Genomic DNA, 20719 nt, shown 5'->3' on the forward strand with positions numbered 1-20719 from the left:
AGCGCATTACTGCAGTTGCAGATGGTTGTGAGGTTTACGACGGTACATCACCGTACTCTGGGTTGATGGTTTATGACCATACGGTCATAAAAAGACGACAGATGACTCTGTTTAAGTGAACAGTGGCTGAACAGAAGCTTCAGGAAATCATTTAAGAACAAGACCTACACACATTGAGACAGAAAACCAAAACCAACAAATTCATTTTAAGATCTTTTTTTTAAAATGTATTTATTTTTATTAAAAAAAAGAAAACACACATACAATCAAATTATTGCGTATAAAAGACAATCACGTAATCTTAATCCACCTACAGTAGAATGTTACTGTTGTATCCGTCATCAACTAATATGATGCATCGAGGCGACGCTAAAAGCCATCTACTTTAAGAAAATAAGATTCCAAAATATGAATCGTCGTCTTCTCACACTCAACCAGAATCATTTCAATGTTGTTGCACGCAGCACCCTAGATGCTGATTTGTGTGTTTCTATATTTCAGAGCACCCGACGTTGACCGAACTCTTCAGCACCCCGTACCCAAAAATAAAAAATAAAAAACAGGACCTCCTCCTCAGCCTCTCAGATCTCAGAAGGCCGTACAGAGGCAGAGTGATGAGGAGGCGTGTTCGGATTAGAGCACCCAGTGTTCACTATTTGTGAGTCAGCTTTCCTGGTTTCTCCTGACTCTAACGCTCTACCAGCCAACGACCACACGAGCTTCGTAGTAAACATCATTGGTGCGACAACAAGGATCCAATTTTATGCAATTCTACAAGAAACAAAACCCAATCGACAATGAGGAATCCCTCATTGCCAAACTAGGCAGAACAACTCCAGTGTTGATTGGAGCATGGAAAAAAGCAGTAATCTGTGCAGATGATCGACCTGAAGCTAAAAACAGCCATCCGTCCATAGATGGTTAGAAAGGCCAAAAGAAACCGTGCATAAGATTAGAGGAGTCCTTCCGCATCATACACAAGTTGAAATAGATTGTTATATCCCGTTTTATTCTTCCAACTAAAATAAAATAAAAAGACTTGAATGTGTGCTGGCACAGTTCAATCATTCTTACACAAAAAAAAGAAAAAAAAAAGAAAAATCACTTCTCTTTCTATACTATATTTATTACTCAGCTGCCACGTGGAGAAGATAAATGTGCAAATATTTCTTCTTCCGCATCACTATTAACATAAAAAATAGTTAAAGTAACCTTCGTATAATACAATGGAAAAATAAATATTTCTGTGGAAGAGAGTACTCCGGGGACACCTTGCGTATGCACATGCTGGGTGGAGAACGAGTGATGCAAGCAACCATGAATGGGTGCAGGTCTGATCCACCAGGGATTACAACAGTAGAAATACAAACAGGATGCAGTGGCTTTTTTTACCCCAGAAATACACTTTTACCCTTTTAAAAAAAAAAAAAAGAAAAAAAAAGACACCCAAGAAAAGAAAAAAAAAATCAAAGACCCTAAAACAGTCAACATCACAGAGAGGGAAGCAGGGGAGAGACATATGGAACAGTCACAGGCCAAAGACGTCAAGTTGTGCAACGAGGGCTGTGGGATCTGGGGTACTACTATGGTTCATGTATTCTACTGACTTCTGTCTCTGATTCCTAGTATTGCAAGTATTGCTCGTGCCCAAACTACACTTTTCTTGACTGGAGCAACAGATATAAACTAGATCTGAATGATATCAGCTCTGAAAACTAAGGCTTGTGGTTGTGAGGAAAGTACCAAAGAAGTTGACATCAGTGACCTCGCGGTGACACTGCACATGTCGCGTGCTGGTCGTGACTGAACTCGTGGCTGCCAGCATGGAGTTTCTTTAAATTACTCCACACAAAAAAAATAAAACATGAGCACCGTTTTTTTGGCATCTCCGTATCTTTCTTTGGTGACCAGGGGGGAGAAAAGTCACGGGAGGGACGAGGAGGAGGAGACAGAGGGGTATAGTGTTGAAACTCACAGGAGGAGCAGCAGGAGGAGGAAGAGGAGCAGTGCCGCTTCTTAAAAGCTCCTCCAGTGAGCAGTAAGGCCGAGGTGAGTTAGTCCAGTTGGAGATTATCCGTGTTAAACAGTGGCTGTCGACCAGGGAAGGAAACTCCTAGGCATGAGCACCATCAGTTTGAGAGTCATAAGCAGTGTCAGATAAAAAGAAGAAAAAAATCATATATATTTTATATACACTTGTACAAAAAGAAAGAAAAAAAAATCCCTGAAGTGTTACGCATGTTAAACAGTTTTTTGTTTTTTTTAAATTGAGGTTTGAAAAGGGGCGTCCTGTCAGTGACTCCAGCCCATGAGGTGGCTGACACGGGCTTTCTCTGTCATGCGGCGTACCCGTCCTGAGCGGGACATGCCCAGGTTGAGGGGGTCCTCCTTCGACCCATGGCCATCGTCCTCCGACTCGTCCCTGTACAGAACTGTCCTGCGGCCCTGGTTGCGCGTGTTGACCCGCCGAGACTTGCAATGGCCTCTTAGACTGCTAGCTGCTGTCGCCGCGGCAACTCCTGTCTGCATTCCATCAGTGTTGTCCTCTTCCTCGGGTTCCTCCTCCTCAGGTTCCTCCTCCTCCTCGTCCTCTTCGTCCCCCTCCCCCTCCTCGTCCTCTTCCAGCTCTCCCTCATCTTCGTCATGTCCTACATCTACCAGTTGCTGCTCTTCCTCTTCCTCTTCCTCCTCCTCCTCCTCCTCCTGCTGTTGCTGCTCCTGCTCCTCCTCCTCTTCTTCTTCTTCTTCTTCTTCCTCCTCCTCCTCCTCCTCCTCCTCCACCGGCAGCTGCACTCGTGCTCTTTTAGGTCTCTGTGCCGTGTCCTCTCCTCCTTTGTGTCTCCTTTTCCCTGAGGCCGCCACCTTACCCCTAGCCGAGTGGCTTACTGACAGGTAGGGCGCTTTGCTGTAGTCGTGATCTCCTCCTTCCACATACTTCTCCATCTCGGACTCAGAGCTGTTGTCGCTGTCCGACGATGACGAGGAAGAGGAGGACGATGAGGTGGAGGATGAGTCCGATGAGGAGCTGTTGGATCCCGATCCCGAACCCGACACCGCCTCCTTCTCATCCACCTTCTCCTGCACCTTCTCCTCCTCCTCGTCGTCCTCCTCGTCGTCTTCCTCCTCGTCCTCCTCCTCGTTATCCTCGTGGTCAGACGGCGGCGCCTCTCGCCCGCGGCGCTGTCTGGAGCCGTTACTTAGATGCAGGTTACGCTGGCGCCCTGAAGCAACACAAGAGGACGATGGTTCATTTCGGCACACTTTTAACTCACATTGAAATGAAAGACGTTGACACAGAAAGTATTTCTTGTCATACTTGACTTCTTCACGGGAGTTGCTTGGCTGCGGGTCACCCGGTGCGGCCCTTGCTTTCCGCTCTCGCTGCTCATCCCTGAACTTGGGGAAGAAGGCTGGATGTCTTCCTCCTCTGCTACACTGCTGCTTTGCTGAGCTACAGCGACAACAGACGGCCAATTATTCAGAATGTGTGAGCAAAACAGTAAATAATATCATATATAAATACACACTGGCACCCCTAAAAAAAAACATTAAGCCACAGTAGTGAAGTTTTACCCTTATGTGATCTCCGAGAACGATTCTTTGTTGAGGGCTGGGATTTTTTGGGCTTCGACACCTTCCCTGACTTTTGCTTCCCTTTAGGGCTGGACATATGGAAGCATGGAGAAGAAGCAGCGGGTCAAAATAATGACTTCAGTATATAAAAGCAGGGTGCCTGCAACTTTCACCAGCTTAAATTTAAGGCTTTGAAACTGCTTCTCAGATCCAGACTTTTTAAATCTGAATGGCAAGCGTAAAACAGGCCTCGAGTTTAGAACAGCACATTTGAGATATCTTCAACAGACATACTGTGTACACCGGAATGAAAAAGATAATTTGATAATAAGGAGTTTCGATGACGGGTTTGTCAATGATCACCTGGGGGATGGACTATTAGGCGGGGAGTTGCCACCGTTGTGCATTCTGTTTCTGTAACTGAGTCTCTGGAGAGTCCGCCGTTCATTCTGAACGGCGGACTTGTGGTCTGAGATGATGGAGATGATGTTTTTTTCAAAGAAGGCCGACAAGCTGAGGGTCATAGTGTAGATCTAGACATAAAACAAGAAGGTCAAGAGTGAATCTACCAGATTACAGATATAGTTGCAGCGCTTTTTCCAATCCCAGTGATGCTACTACACCTGTGATTTCTTGTTCGGCGTGTATGCTTTGGAGTTGCTGAAAATGAGGCGCACGTCTTTGGCAAACTCCATCGGGCTTTCATAATTTCCTGCCATCAGCGTTTCTGACACTGAAGCCAGATCCATGGGAGTGTCGATGATGTTTCTATAGTCCTGCACAAAACAAGGTGGAGTACAAACGTTAATGAGGCTAATTGTAATTTGACATCTGCGTTTCATTATCCACCCTCGGCATGCATTGCTCATGTTATTTCAAAGTTGTTTTACCGGATACGCAAAGAGGTCCACCGACTGCCTGAACGGCTCGGAATCTGGCGAGACAATCATTCGGCGCACCAGCTCTTTGCATTGACCGTGCCAGAACTTCACATCCAAAACCAGACCACGCTTCTTGGAATCCGGGTCGGCTCCCTGGCAGAGAGAAGATTAAATAACTAAGACTGGCGCTACTGCATATGATTTAAGTCTGTGGTGTTCTCAGATGGATGCTTGTGGGACACTGGACTCTGGTCCCTCTTACCCAATGTCCTGCAGATGTGCCCGGGGTGTCAGAGTCCACATCCAACTCAGCCTGCAGAGGGACACAGACAAAAGTAAACAACTACTTACAGCAAAAAGACTAGTCTAATGAAAACAGCACCAACAATTCTTACCTCAGCTTCTTCTCCACTGCTGATCTCAGACTTCAGTTTGTGATACAGATCCAAGATGTCTGTGCAGCTCTGGTCGCTGAAGGAGACAGAGGGCTAAGGCATCAGACACATGTGTAGGAGTATTCACTATTGTTACCCCAGAATCATTGAGGTGGCCATTACATGAACTATTACATGTCCTACCCGATGTAGTGCAGGAGAACATCAGTCACCACTTTGGCCGTTGCTACAATGGGGCTCTGGGGTTCGTTGAAGGTGCGGGCGTTGTGCTCGATGTAGCGCACCTCCCACATTAATGCAGAGATCCGCCTGCAGCAGAGGAGAATATCCGCACTTCAAGCTCAAATGTCGACACACTGGCAACCGGACTTTGAATTTACGGTGAAGATGAAAAGTGTGCGTTTATGTGCGCTGCCTCACCTGTAGAAGCGGTTCTCCAGTCGTTTGCGGACGGTGCCGAGGTCAGTGAGATAAGCCACCGCCGTGCAGTACAGAGGGTAGTCCCGCAGGTTCACTGGTGACGCGAATGCCTTTGCTACATCTGTGGGCAAACGGGAACGAGATCAAACATGGCCGACACGTACGGGATCAGACTTTTTCCGCAACAAACAAACAAACAAACAAACAAACAAACAAACAGGTGTCATCCCTTTGGTGACCTACCCAGTGTAAGAAGCTGATCGATGCCATGGAGGACTCGCTCACAGTCTTCATCTCGTGTGTGAGCTCCCCATTCTCCCTCCTGAGGCGTGTAGAGCAGAGCCTTTAGCTCCTCCTCAGCCACATCCACGCCATCACCTACCTGTTCAGGCAACGCAGCTGATGGAGCCAAAAATGAAAAACTATTTAGTTAATTGCTCTAAACTAGAATTCCATATAATCAATAGCCACACAATCCTAATAAAATACTTGTATTCTTCGAAAAGGTCTTCTAAATTCCTGATTCACAACCATAATGTGGCCACAATCCTGCATAATTTGAGTTAACTTCAAAATCAGTTAGAGAAGAAATGTATCAGAATTAAATTAATTGTTTGGCGCATCATCCTATGACATGAATATATTTTCCAGTTTGAATGGTAATGGTATATCATACAGTATGTATATTTATTTGCATGGTGAACAATTGTGTTTAAACTTTGAAATTGTGTCTGTAATCTAACAAACCATCACATTAAAGATTGCATTGGTTAATAAGCTGATGAAAATACCACCGACCTTCCTCAGGAATAGGCTCCATGTCCCAGGGACTCATTTTCTCCCGCTCTCCATTATCCCACCTGGTGAAACAAGAAAGAAAAAAAGACAATAGTTAATAATGAAATCACACTGTATGCAAGATTACAGTCGAGATGATACACTCCACCAGCACAAACACTGCAGAAATACACACGCACTTTACTGCATAGCACTGAAACAGGCTGTCTGGGTACTCTGGCTGCAGAGGCTCCTGGTCCTCCACGGAGCCGAACCACCAGGCGTCATCGATGATGCTGCGGAACCTCAGGCCTGAAGAGGGCAAAGCGAAGACGGGATCAAACAAAAGAGAAGGACGTACACGATCGACAACAATGAACGTGTTCTTGATCTGTTTTTAAACCGCGTATACTGAAAGACTGTGGTCTCTGCCTGGTATTGATACATCAGACCCCTCTCACAGACATTTTATTTAAAGAATCGGCGTTTGCAATCATACAGAAGCTTTAGAGCCCCACAGGCTAGATCGATCATGTTAAACAACTGTTTTCTTCCTCAGTCTATCAAACTAATAAATCAGAGATCGGGTTCTACGTCGGCCTCAGAGGACCTGGGTCGAACACTAAATGGAGCGATTGCATTGACTGCACTGCAGACGCTTTTTGTGATGTCTGATGTTTTTAAATGTTTGCAGTATGGCTTTGTTTTTTGGTTAAATGTCGTGTCTTGCATTTATGTCGAACGGTGTACTTTGGAAAATATCCTGATAATAAGTAATCAAGAGTAAGAAATCATGAGTGGTAAACACATCACTTCAAAACACTCACCTGGCTGCCAGTTGTGCTCTTTAGCCTCGTTGTAAAACTGCTGCAGTACCAGAAAATCTATGACATCAGGCATGTCATGGTACCTTTAGAGTGTGGGAATGAAAAATGAAATGAAATGCACATGCTTCAACAATTATTCTCTTGTACCATTTATACTGCATGTGAACGCTTACTTTAATGAGAAAGACTCATTGGTCATCTTCCCTGAGACCGGGTCCAAGAAAGCCAGTTTGAGGCAGCAGAGGGTGGGAGGTCCCACTTCATATTTAATTCCAACCACCTTCACCGATTCCTGGTCCTGAAGGGGGCAGAAGAAAATACACAAACGCTGAGACGATGACGACTGGGACTGTTGAATATATCTGTGCTTTGAGCTGAATGGAAACATGCGAACAATGACAACACCATCATGCTGATGTTTAGTAGGTCAAATGTTTACCATGTTCACCACCTTAGTTTAGCTGAACATACTGAAACTACGGATGGTGGCACTAAATGAAAAGTCAGAGGATCACCAAAGTTATTACAATTCTTTCTGAGGGATACACGGCAACCACATTTCATGGCAATCAATCCAACAGTTGTTGAAACATTTTACTTGAAGCCATATGCCAAACTCATAGTGGCATTAGGGGGAAAGTCAGGGGATCATCAATCATTATGATCCATCTTCTGGGCACCATGAATATCTTAATCCTGTGGTAATCCATCCAATAGTTGTAGTTACTTCAGTCTGGACCAAAGTGGTGGACCGACTGATCAATAGAGCCATGCTGTAGGACGTATTTTACATACTGCCATATTGTGAAATATGACTTGTTGGAATATGTTGTGTGAATGAAATCCAAAGACTGCTGTCTATAAATATGTTCTCGTCTTTACTAATACAGAGGTGAACTATGATCACCTGTAACAAATGGAAGTGCGACAGAGGATTGTGGAGGAAAGAATTTCCGCTCTGGAAAGTGGGCCTGACCATAAGATTACCACTTTCAGAAAATTGCCTGCTGTTTAACAGCTTGTCTAATTGAGCATATAAGGGCCTCTACACAACATTGCCTATTAAATAAAACTGTGCCTCACCCTGAGGTCGAGTCTGTTCCACGGCTGTTTCTGAGGGTTAATGCTGTAGGCCTTGGCCCTGCGCACGGCCCGCACGTAGGCCTGATGGCCTTGTTTGAAGTAGATGAGCTGGAGGACAGGAGAATAACGATCAAAATGCAAGTCATAAAAAAATTAATTTCAGTTTGATATGAGTGTGACACATACCTCATCTCCCATTTGAGGAACAAAGGGAGAGCGGTGTGGGATGGTCTCTATTATCCATGACGGTGGAAGCCACTCCTCCGCATCGAGTCCAGCCAGAGAGGCTGTTGGTTTCTAGGTATGAGCAATTAGAACAAAATGTTCACGTCCAGAATTTCTCCTGTACTGTGTGGTGAAGACATTCACTGTGAGTAAAAGGAGCTGCTTGCGTACCTGTTTGGTCTCCTTAGGCTTCTTCCTCTTCTCATTGTCCCTCTTCTTGGCCTCCTTTGCCTTGCCATCGCCTTCTTCCTCCTCCTCCTCAGAGCTGCTGTAACCTTTGGGCTGAGCAGGCCTCCTGGTTGGTCTCTTCGGTGGCTGGAGGTTGATCCCAGCGTCGGCAGTCCAATCAGAATATTCACTGGAGGAGTCGCTGAGAACGAAACCGGGGGGCGAGGGGATGTTAGTTAGGTGATTATAACTACATCTTGAAAACACTGCTCAGTTCAAGGAGATTTACCTGGAGCTGCTCTCGCTCTGCCACTGAGCTTCATCATCAGAGGAGGCTGCGCTTTGCTCCGCCTGCGCTGCTGTCTGTCAAACAAAAAGACAGAAAGCTCCATCACTATCACGAACGGTAGTGAACAGACATCGCTCCACAATGCCATGTCCCGTTTGGAAATGTAGAGCTGAAAGGCGGAGCGTACATTGCCATCACTGTCAGAGTCCACCTGGCTGTCAGAGTTACGTCGGGTGCTGGAATTTCGACTCCTGTTCCCAGCACGACGGACTTGAGCTGAGCGGGTCTCGTAGGCGTGGCGCTGCTGCTTTTTCTTGGTTGGCCGCAGGGAGCGCAGTGAGCGCAGGCGAGAAGTCAGCAGATCGCTCTACAAAGTGTGGAAGGAGGTTGGAAAATAAAAAGAGCAGGAATGAATTAGCATGCATACATATATATATAGTTTTGTTTTTTTTACTTCCTGAAACAACTGTGAAGTGTAGCGCAGCATACCTTGGGTGTGCAGGCTACGGGTTTCTTCCTCCTCTCAGCATTGTATAGAGAACATTCCATGTCGCCTTTGGCTCGTCTGCACTGCTCCACAACTCTGACAAAAAATAATAACTTCCATCGTGAAATGAACAACAAAAAAAACAAAACACGAATTTGTTTAAAAATCTAAAATCGACCTGCTGCAATGTCCTTACTTCTAATTATCTCTGCCTCACCTGGATATGCCACGAGGCACTTCATTGACCATCACCCTGTGGCTCCAGGCCAGCAGGTCCCTCTCCGTGGCCACTTGACTCCGCAGGGCATTATGCTGCATCTGCCACAACCCGCCCACCTGCCCACTTCTGTGTGTTTCAGCAGCCGGAGAGGAGGCTTCCAACTCTGCTTCATCAAGCGCTAAAAATAAGAGGAGAATTGTTTGTTATGACAATTCCTTACTTGGCGAATATGCCGTTTTGGCAATAGAAGTAAACGCCAGAGAAAATCGTGTATCCACACATTGCTCAAGCTCAGATTTACACTGAAGCACACTAGACAAACCAAGAACATATGATAACTTTGCACAATGGAAATTTAACATACCCTCTACGTCTGGAGCCGGCTCCTCTACGATCTGACGCTCGTCCTGCTCATTCTGCAACTGTCTGATGAGGTCGTCCAACAGGCTTTCTCTGTTTTCTGCCGTTTGCTGGCCAAGTACCTGCTCAACCAACTCTCCATCACCTAAGCAGCAAAAAGGCCGATCTTGGGTCAAACTGACAGTTCTACTTACAATACATACTATACAATTACAAGAGAAGCATTCTGAGTGGTATGAGTAATGAATGAGCAGGTTTTACTGTTAGCCATGTATCCGAGCTGGGGTACCAGCTGATCCTCCTTGCAGTTCTCTCTTCCTGGCACCAGGCGCTGGTAGTGAGTAGGGTGAGGATTTCCATCAATATCCACGAGGAAGGGTGGAGGCATGAGGTGTGGGGCTTGCTGCGTCTGCTCGTCCAGCACGTAGTTATTAGAGTCACGAATGAGAGGCCGGTAGTCCGTGTGGAAGAACATCTGGTCAGGAATCTGGAGGGAATAAAGAGGACGTTGGTTCTGATAATGAGGGAAAGAAACTCTGGCTTGCTCCTTCCTCTTCAAGGCAGAGTAGGACACAGATGAAGTTACAAGAGAGTTACTTTATGGTTATTCGCTGTCTTGCCGATAATATTTCAGATCCTCATTGTTACTCAGATTTTATGATTAAAGAGCAGTATGTGTAACCTCAAATCCAACGTGATGTCGAACAGATTTCTTTACGTTAACTATGTTTTTGAACCGCTATGTGTCATTACCTTCTCGTATGGTCTGCTGCAGCCGAAGCCAAAGATGAGCAAATGGCCGTGAGAGTCCGTGCAGGCAAAATGCTGCCCATCAGCGGAGAACTTGCAGTCAAAGATAGCACTGTGGCCTTGCCCTTCAATCTGGAAGCAAACATATAAGTATAAACTCGATGATAGCGTAGAGAGAACACTACTGATGGGTGATCATTGTTGATAAATTACCATGTTGAAGAAGTTGCGGATCTTCGCTCCTTTGGTCAGGTCCCACATGTAAATGTTGCCATCGTGGCCGGCAGACAGCATGATACGGGAGTCAAATGGGTGAGCCTCCAGCACAAACACCTCGTCATCGTGACCCTTGAACAGAGGGAGCATCGCGCAGTCGGTTGGTCATAAAACAGCAGTTTTGTTCATTTTTGCACAGCAGAAGAAAAAAAACAGCTTCAGCCACTCACAGATAAAACATGCAGCAGATGTCCAGTGGTTGTGCTCCACACTTTGAGCAGGTAGTTAGACACTGCCGTGATGACGGTGCTGTCTGCACGGTCCCAGGCCACCATGGTCACCACCAGCTTGGTTTTATCGTCCCCATTGGCGACAGTAGTTCTGGAGGAAAACATCCCATCAGGCATGAAACACTAAGCGGTTCACGGAGACCGATGAGGGTCAATCAAACTCCGTAATGCTGTTCACTCTCTTACCCAGGCATCCTGGCAGCAATGTCTAAAGTGACGCTCTTCCACTCCTGTTGCTGGTAAAGCCAGATCCTGGCTGTGCCGTCGCGACTGCCGCTCACAAACCTTAGGCTGGACACATACAGAGTGAGAGGCCCGAAAACCAAGCAGGAAAACAGTTTTGAAGTCGATGATCACAGCAAGCACACTCACCTGTCGCTGTTATTGCTAAACTGGACGACAACAACTTTATCCTGAAACAGGAAGCGAAGACATGTATTCAATTTATGGACGGATCTCGTTTCAATGAAGGTGAACAGAGTGGAACAAGAATGATGCAGCCACAGCATTTTATTTCTTACCGTGTGCGCATCCATCTCAGAGACCTTCACAGGAGTCTCAGCACCAAGGTAGTAGACTCTGATCAAATGGTCAGTGCCACCCGTGGCCATGAACATACCCCCTATTAACAGTAAAGAAAGAATTAAATCGATGTGAGAAGAACACACAGTCTACAACAATATCCTTATATCAATAAGCACTACTTATATGTTCGGTTATCAAAACATTTCCCATTTTGCAAAAGATTAAAAAAATAAAAAAATAATACACGCTACTTCATTACTCAAAGGTTTACCAGCAGACAGGGAAACTTACCACTGCTAAAGGAGGAAGTGGAGACTTGAACTCCTGGACGCGATCGCTCAACAAACTTGACGGGTTGATCACTGAGAAAAGAGTATAAAAACACAACCGCTGTAGTTATTTCCATTGAAATGGACAACTAGAGCTAGAAATGGTATATCTACAACAAAAAAAGCTTAAACATATGCTTTAAAACACTTACTGGAATTTCATGCTGAGCGAGTGCCACTTCCAGAAACACACCATGCCGTCTGCCCCCGTGGAGGCCAGGTACCTCGTTGTCCCTTTGACGGCAGGACAAAACTAAAAGAGGGATAGAAAGTGAGTGTTGGCTGGTCAAAGGCAATGAGTTTTTCTGAAGTGAAAACATCATGGTTTAATCCCAGATTTGTTTGTGTTATTGCTTTAAAATGCACCAGTCTCACCTGCATGGATGTGATGGAGGCCCCGTGGGCCTGCAGAACAGTGATGGGTGCACAGGTACGCAGGCACCACACTCTGATGGATTTGTCGCAGCTTGCAGAGGCAATGAGGGTGTTCTCGTGGTTGACGGCCATGTCACAGATCTCCGCTGAGTGGCCGCGGAGTGTTGCCAGGAGACGGCCGTCATCTGTGGCCCAGATTTTCACCAGGCAGTCATCAGAACCCTAAATCACATCGGACATTGGTGATAAATAATTAAGACTGTTTCATTGGGAACTACATCCAACTGAAGAGCATCCATCGTCACTCAAACAGTTTACATGCAGGACTCTTGGGAGTCATGTTGAGCATCATCCTCTTAACTAAGTGAATAGTGAAACTAGTTTATATCTTACAAAACATACACTGCATACTATTCCAATGGTATTTATTTATTCTTTCCATGGGAGCTTGCTTCTCTAAATCTCCTCAATGTGGTGGTCCTTATGAGGAAACATCATAAATCTGATTTGCCTGCAATTCAGCTGAAACCGTGCTCATTTTGACAGAGTTATCAGATCCAAATTATAATGCCGCCGCGAGTTCTGGTTTATCTGAGCCTGTTCTTAACCGCAGTTAAGCCCCTCAGATGCATAAGGACACATATTTCTAAAAACAGATTCTAAACATTACTGTGTCCCATTAATGTGTTTCCCCGACAGATATTAACTTAAGATCTGGAATTGTTCTACTTATGTACTTCAACCCTGCAAATAGTTTGCCAAAGAATCACTCAGCAGATGGAAACACAACTAGTGAAAACCGACAGATAAGAGTTCTTTTGCAATAATCATCTGAAGCCTAAATCATCACTCACCGTAAATATCCTACGGCCGGTGCGGTCAAAGGCTACACAGTAGACTGAAGAAAGGTGGCCAAGGATACGTTTGTGTATCTTCATATGTTGGTAGGAGGAAGACGGCAGGACCTGGCTGAACCGAGCTGTGCCTGTAGCCTGGCGAGCACCCAAGATGGACACTTGATAAGACGACAGACAACAATGATTAGTGGAAGCAACAGACTGAAGCAGATTTAACATTATTGGTCTATGGGCTAATGTTATGTTATGTTATGTATGTATATAAAAAGTGTCACACACCAACACTGGGAGGATCTCCATTGATGACTGGAGGTTCTGGTGGGCGGCCTCGGTGAAGTGCAGCAACAGCTGAGCCACTGCATACTTTATGGCTACAACCTAAAGTACACAGGTAATTAATTAAAAAGTATATTGGGGAAATGATCACTAATTTAGATACAGCTCTATTACCAACAAATCACACAAAAACAACTTAAGTAACTATGGTGGATGGGAGGCAAATGCTTACTTTTGGTAGTACGAAGCAAGGACTGTCTCCCCAGCCCCAGAAGTGTTTGGACTCCAGGAACACTCGGTGGGATCTCCTTCTCTATAAGCGGGCCTACACGCTGACAAACACGGAGCAGATAGTCTGCAGGAATGTGCTGGTTCAAAATCACCTGCAGGAGTCACAGACTGCAATTAATAATAATAACAACAACAATAAAAATAATACAAAGTAATACAACGATACATAGAATATATAAGTCGCATTTATTAACAAACACTAAAATATTATCATCTCTGTTCCTTTTTTTTAAAAGTGACCATGATGTGTACAGATTGGGACATTTTAGCCATCAGCAGACATGTAAATACACCAAAATATCAGCAATGAGCTAATATGGTGAATAGGTCGATCGAACCAACTCATCCGTTCCCTTAAAGATGCTTAATGCAACACAAAGTTTAGAAAATTCGATGACGCAAATCAAACAGCTGTGTAGTAACACATCCATCCATTTACTTCCTCACAAATGACCTCAATTATTGTATTCTCTTCCTGATTATAAGTGCTCATAATTGTCGCATGGTTTTGTAATGCAGCTAGTTGCAAAACATTGAAGAAGGAGGGAGAGGGAACGAAGCAGGAGGCGCAGAGACGCTCACAGCGAATCACAAGCGAACATTACAACTGTGATTTCATTGGCTCCGACGGATGACCGACAGCTCTTTGGATCCGGCTCAGCCAATCACTTCCTTCCCTCGTCTCAATTCCCCTCCTACTAGCCCACACAAAACCAAAGCCTATATATAGTTATTTACCAACGGGCCTGTACTAATATAAAATGTTTAAATGTGTTCAAATAAACATAAACATATCATATCCGCGTCTCTTCTGGTGGTCAATTTAATTAAAAATATAAACATCACTTAAGAGATAATTGTCGATTAACGTAAAGGTTATTGCGCTTCATTTGATGAAACGGTTAATTACGACAATTCCCACTCACCCAGTCTTGGAAGGTCCGTTTGTATTTCTTCCCGTCCCAACTACATCGTTGAGGGACCAACTAAAGTTAAAAGACAAGCGGTTAGCGACAAAACTGGCAGTACGTTCACGGCTCGGCAACACGCTCCTTTATCCGACACCAGCAAAAAAAATACTGAAAAGTTGCCCGAAAAGCGGAAAGATATGCAGCAATACGGAAACCACCCATGTCAATAAATAGAGAAAGGTCCAGCTGAACCTACCTCATACTCCTGCAGCTCCTCAATCAGAACCTAACAACAGACACACACTAGCGTTAGCGGCGAGCAATGGCTACTAATTCAACGGTCATTCTTTTCCAACGATTCGAGTCAACGTCTTATTGTGTATCGTTACCTGCGATGCCTTCTTACAGGGTCCGGACTGTAGAAACCTGGCGATGAGGTAATACAGTTCTGAAAAGGAACAGAAGTGCGTTAGCTGGATTAGCTATTGTTGCTATTGAGCCGAGCTAACGTTAGCTATCTCCGGATTGCATTCGGTCACTTAGCGCGTTAGCAGGCGCACAACTGCAAACTGTGGTAATGCAACATGTTTCGTCTCTACCCAAAGGGACGCCCAGCACTCACCAGCTTCGATTCGTGAACACCGTTCTCCTGCCATCGCTTGATGAGACGGGCGACATGAAGACGAACTGGTGTTTTAGCTCGCTCGTTAGCCGCCGGCTAGCTAACAGTAGCTAGATGTGTGTAGCTAAAACAGGCTGATGAATGGCCTCCTCCTTTCGAGTTGTTCCCTGACCACCTGGTGCTTTGTGTTAGCGCCCTCCAGTGAAAATGGGAGATATTGGTTGGTTAGTTAGGGTTTTTTTTTTAATCGAAAATGAATAAATGCTAATATGCTCAAATTCACAACTCTCTGTCCAACAATTTAAGGAAAATTAAATTAGGAACTTTCTTTATTTAACGGCCAGAAATATACGTTATATTTCCCATGCTTTGTTTTTTTTAAGTGAGGTAAAATAGGTTTCCATATTTATAAGAAACATTTTGAAGTTCTTTTTTTAATGATTGACTGTCATCTTGTCGGTGGCAAACAAATAATAAATAAAGTTTACAAAATGTTTCTGTCAAATACATATATTTTTATAAAGTTTAAATCTTATTTGTTTATATATTTGGGTACAAACATAGTTCACATAAAGGTACAGGGTATATTCTAAAGTTGTGATTCATAATTTTCCAAACATACCAACATAAGGGCTGGCTGCAACATTTCCAGTAGTTTTGTTTTAGAGAGTGAGCCTTTATTATTATGAATGGGGAATTATGGATCTTCTAGATAAGATAAAATCCCCATTCTAATAAAATGGTACTATCATGATTCTAATAACATGTTTGTGTTTTTGCTCATTGTCAAAGTTTCAGATGTTGTTTTGACAAAACAGATTTATAACAGAAACCATGCTTATTATTAGCTATACTTGAAAAGTGCAAAACAAATGAGTCATGTTGATGTATGTAATGGTATTAACTACTGTTGCACTGACTGCAATAATTTGCAGATGTCTGAGTCTCAACAAGATGTCACTAGTTATTTGGAAAACTGAAGGTAAATGTCCCATGATTCATGCTTTTTTTCTGACCCAAAGAAAGAACTGAGCATAGGCATAATCTTATAATCTATTTTTACCACTGTGGCCAACAAAAGAAGTGCATGATGGACGTGAAGTCCTTCACCATCTGGCATTACAACTGCAGGGCAGATTGATTGGTATTGGTTTTGCGAGTTGTGGTTGTACACACATTCACCATGTTTACTTTGTCACAATATGAACTGTATGTGCGTGTGTGGTTTGACCATTATGCTTGTCATATGAAATAGGAGCTATGATGTTCAAGCTTTGATGTTTTTACGATTTTTTGTTGTTGTTTAAGTGTCTGAGTTTGCAAGTGTCACAGATGTTTTGTGATGAAGGTCTCAGGCGTGCCATCCCTCCGTTACCTGTTTATGAACTTGTTGATTTCAAGAACACTTTTAAGCTAAGACTTAACTAACTGCTTCTTTGAACGGTAAAAGATTGATAGAGCTTTTGATCTTAAAGGGGCACTAGATTTTCCTAGTCATGCGGGGGATCACTGAGCCTGCGCAACAAAACGATGCTTCTCAGGGTCATGCTAAAACACTGTGAAGTTGCCTTATGATCCACTACTTTTGGAGATTGATGCACAACAAAAAGTCAGAATATCTTGCCTTCTGCTACATCAATTTTGAATTTGAATTCTTCTCACTGTGATAGAAAATTCATTATGAAATGAATTCTTGGAGAGTGATTAAATCTGTATCTCGTTAATCTACGGTTAGTATTCATTTCTAAGGGACACTTATAGTGTGATACTTTCCGTTTTGTGTCTGCATGTGTAATAATAACACAAGTGTTTTCCTGCAGAATAACACTGAGCCTCACGGTGTTTGTTGTGTCTAAGCTTGACACTTTGATGGACAGTTTGACTGCACATATGTATAATAAAACAAAACTCCAAATACAAGATCAATCAGATCATTTTTGCTGCTGCTGTTTACATTCCTCCTGCTGCTAATTACCAAATATTCATGGTGGAGCCTTTGATTTGAAACTGGTTGCTTTGCTTTTCCAAATGATCCACATGAAGTGTTTGTCCTGAGAGATGTGAGCTTTTTCAGTTGGTGGATGTTAATGGCATGAGGAAGCTCACTGCTGCAAGCTGACATTTAAATACACAACCAACTACTGTGATTTATTACATGTTTGACACACTTGAACCATTACCATTATATGCTACTTCATACACACTACATTTCAGAGGGAAGGGAAATGTGGTACTTTGCACTTCCCTACATTTATGTCACAGTTACGGTTTGGTTACTTTGCAGATTAATATTTGTACCTACAACATAATATGTTAATTTATTCAATATAAGGCAATATTATAGATTAAATGACTCAATATACCCAATTTATAAAGTAAAAATTAGCTATACAACCTCAAGCAGTTACACCACTAATGTGCTATAATGTGATCATATAACTTTCAATAAGGGCCATATTTCTGCATCAGTGCTTTCTACATTTTGCTGATACATCTTCTGCAAAAGTAAGACACTTACATTTGGGTATTGCAACTTGAGTTATTCACCATAAGAAACCCTCAAAGACCCATTTTTGGGAGGGAATGGGGAACTTTAGAGGGAGGTAGCGGGTGAACAGCACATGCCACATGGTGTACATCAACTGGAATATTAAGTAGAGCAGGTCAGTAATAAGTGTCAAGTTTATGTCATAATTGAAGCAATTCTTCTGGTTGATACCATTTCAAAATACCACATTATGCTGGCATTTGGTATTGAAGCCGCGTAGGATAATCATAAAGTGTGCATCTCTGTAAAGAGGACACTCGTGGGGGCCCATTTACCCCATTTTCATAAACATATTTTAAGGTCAGAGGACCCTTTTGAAGATGCAAGAAGCTTCTCTGATGCATGACACCAATATGTTCCCCGAGTCCACTGCAGCCTCTTAAAGACAGCAATGCCTCGGGCCTCAGAAGGCTCTGAATACTCCCAGCACTGATTTGCACGGGTCGACATGAGGTGGGCGCTCCAGTGTTGTTGTTGGATTATGTGAACCCGAGAGGACTAATTCATCTCACAACAGCTTTTACACGTTCAGGATAGCTCTGATCAGCCTGAACCCATGTCGACCAATATGTGAATATGGGCTATATAATAGCTTTCGAAAGCATGACTCAGAGAGCAGAAGGCATGACTCACACCAAGCACAACGGTTTACTGTACAAATATGGAATACCGGTATGCAGAGCTTTTAATAACCTGTTGATGATTTTCATAATCAGCCAATGTAAATAATAATGTGTTTCTTTGGAGTGCATTCAATCCTATTCATATTCTATCTGTTCACTTTAAAGGGTGTCTTTTAGAGCCCACCCACCACCACACACAAACTTTATTTAGTACAGTATATAGTCCAGAGGGCGGGACTCTGCGAGTGGACGCACTGTGGCTGCAGGAACATCTCTCCATTCAAGCTTTCATCGCTGCATGTGGACGGGGCTCGCTCGGACCAGCGCGGTGTCCTATACAGGTCGAGGTGTGTGGGCTGGGTCCGGATCCCCTCCTCCGCGGGCTGCGTCCCCAAAGACACCGGCGGTGCAGCTTCATCTGTGGGCAACTTTTTTTTGGGTGGGGGGGGGATATAGAACGTCGTTTTTGGTGGGGGTTTTTTGTGCTTCGTTTAAAGCCCCCCTTTCCCCCCCCTCGCACGCTTCCGCTGGGTAGCATCTCAGCCCCTTTACCTCGACATTAAGGTAAGTGTGTCGTTCCGCGCCGCCGGTTCGGTCCACCGGGTCCGTTTGGTAATTACTCGTAAACGTCTCGGCTGTTACACGTCTGACGCCAGCTCAATGGCAGCGAACGTTACACGGGTGAAGAAAGTCTTTTTCACGCGTGTCTGTCTCCCGAGTCTTTCATCTTAATGCGCTTCGCATCACTTCAAACTTGTTCTTCCTCTCCAGCCGTCGACATTCAGTCCGTTTAACACGAGCTGGTACACGGAGGCAGTGAACCTACACGGCTGTTTTTACACGTGTTACATATGTGACATCGCCGTGGTGCGTTTGAAGAGATTGACAGTTTCTCTTGCACTCATGTTGTGTGAAGGCACCCTGTTAATGAAGTGCTGTTTGACTGTGACTCATATTAAGTTGTGTATGTATTGACCAGCTGTTGGTTCGGGGCTTACTCTGGCACACTATTAAATCTGACAGAGTTCAACACATCGATCAGAGGAGAGAGAACTGTGAGGCTAAGTCAGTGGCATATTTGAAAGAATACTGGAGAGGGTTTATTTGTGTGTGAAGATATATTTGAAGGCTATTTGGACACAGAGAAGTGGGACATGCTGCATTGTGGGATTGGAAAAGAGTTTGATAAGGCAATGCTCATGTCTCACTCGCCTACACTGAAAAGACTGATGCCAGCCAAGTCGATGGCAACTGTGCCACTTGGTTGAGGGACCTGACCACCCCCCCCCCCCTCCCAAAAAAAATTATTTCAAAGGAGCCTTTGTGCAAATCATGTCAGTGTCCAAACGGTTGTTCCTCGTCTTCATCCAAGTATACTCACATTGAGGCTTGAGCCATTTTGCCGGCTTGCTGCGTCAGTGCCGAGCTCGGCCCAGCAGACATGAATAGTGATGAGGATGTGTGCTGACAGCTGAGTGGGACAGGATGGGCTGTTCCATGACTGACTGAACTGGGTTGTTCACCGCATCATGTGCTCCTTTTTACCATCAAGCTGCTCAACATTTGGGCCGGCCTCATGACTAATGCTCTATCGTCCTCTCAGCCTCAGCTAATTTCTGGTGCCTTCACGAAATCCAGCAACTCTAATTCACCCTGCGGGCAAGATACATTAGTGTATTACATTTCGGGCACACAGTCTGCCCGTGCAGAAACAGAGATCAGGAGTCAACGACAACCCTCGTCCTTTAGGTGCTATGGCTGCGCACAGCTGTTTCACTCACTGCATTTCTCACTTGTGAAAATACTAATAATAATTATGGGGTACAAATAAAGGCTTGACAATAAAGCAAATTCATTGAACTGCAGACATCACTTCTCTCTTATCAATCCAAATGTTGTCTTCATCCCATATAAAACATACAAACAACACCCAGTGCTTCAAAAAACAATCAGACATACATTCAACCAATCAATCAGCACACAGTCCAAAAGTCCACAATCTCTAAGTGGTCAATGGTCATACTTTTAACACCATAGTTGTTAGATTTGAAAGTTGAGTGAAAATACATCAACTGTGTCAGTGGCTCAGTAACAATGCACTATATGTTACTGTGCCTTGGGGGCACCCCAAGGCATTGTCCTGGTGCCACTCAGCAATCATGACCGTTTAAAAAATATTATTATTGTTATACAAAAAATCTCATAATATATCTATCAAGAGACGGCTTGTCATAATTTAAATCTTATTACCTTGTAATTAGAACCAATAACCCCATTACTATGGCTTATCGTTTCACTATTAGCTCACCCCATAGTATCACAATCTTTTTTTGACAATTTCTCCCTTTATTCTTTCCTCTTTGTGCCATTTCATTTCTTCGTGCCTATATATTTCTGTGTC

The 20719-nt window shown here is 44.0% G+C and overlaps 2 protein-coding genes and 1 long non-coding RNA gene across 3 annotated transcripts in view; 2 read left to right on the top strand and 1 right to left on the bottom strand.

The window, feature by feature from the left end:
- Positions 1-988: 988 nt before the first annotated feature.
- On the bottom strand, positions 989-15264 carry brwd3 (bromodomain and WD repeat domain containing 3). The gene is made up of 40 exons (XM_034549874.1): positions 15148-15264; positions 14915-14973; positions 14782-14811; positions 14541-14600; positions 13556-13706; positions 13327-13425; positions 13045-13205; positions 12191-12412; positions 11968-12068; positions 11778-11848; positions 11483-11583; positions 11334-11374; positions 11148-11252; positions 10902-11052; positions 10669-10803; positions 10459-10587; positions 9967-10192; positions 9710-9850; positions 9343-9523; positions 9128-9221; positions 8826-9005; positions 8639-8712; positions 8353-8551; positions 8143-8253; positions 7957-8064; positions 7047-7171; positions 6874-6956; positions 6247-6358; positions 6068-6129; positions 5513-5668; positions 5270-5390; positions 5033-5158; positions 4850-4925; positions 4717-4767; positions 4464-4607; positions 4197-4349; positions 3937-4106; positions 3574-3662; positions 3317-3451; positions 989-3221 (listed from the first exon to the last, which is right to left on the bottom strand). Exons 1-40 carry the CDS (start codon positions 15179-15181, stop codon positions 2293-2295), a joined length of 5496 nt encoding a protein of 1831 aa, XP_034405765.1. The 5' UTR covers positions 15182-15264; the 3' UTR covers positions 989-2292.
- LOC117742475 lies at positions 14555-17067 on the top strand. Its single transcript, XR_004611041.1, has 2 exons — positions 14555-14962; positions 15131-17067. It is a non-coding gene; the product is annotated as an uncharacterized LOC117742475 (long non-coding RNA).
- Positions 17068-18616: 1549 nt separating this feature from the next.
- Positions 18617-20719, top strand: part of npas2 (neuronal PAS domain protein 2) — a 34886-nt gene continuing 32783 nt past the window's right edge. The window contains exon 1 of the mRNA XM_034550990.1: positions 18617-18882. The gene's annotated coding sequence lies outside the window, so the exon portion shown is untranslated. The remainder of the gene's footprint in view (positions 18883-20719) is intronic.

Source organism: Cyclopterus lumpus, chromosome 14 (assembly GCF_009769545.1).
Source record: "Cyclopterus lumpus isolate fCycLum1 chromosome 14, fCycLum1.pri, whole genome shotgun sequence".
Taxonomy (NCBI): domain Eukaryota; kingdom Metazoa; phylum Chordata; class Actinopteri; order Perciformes; family Cyclopteridae; genus Cyclopterus; species Cyclopterus lumpus.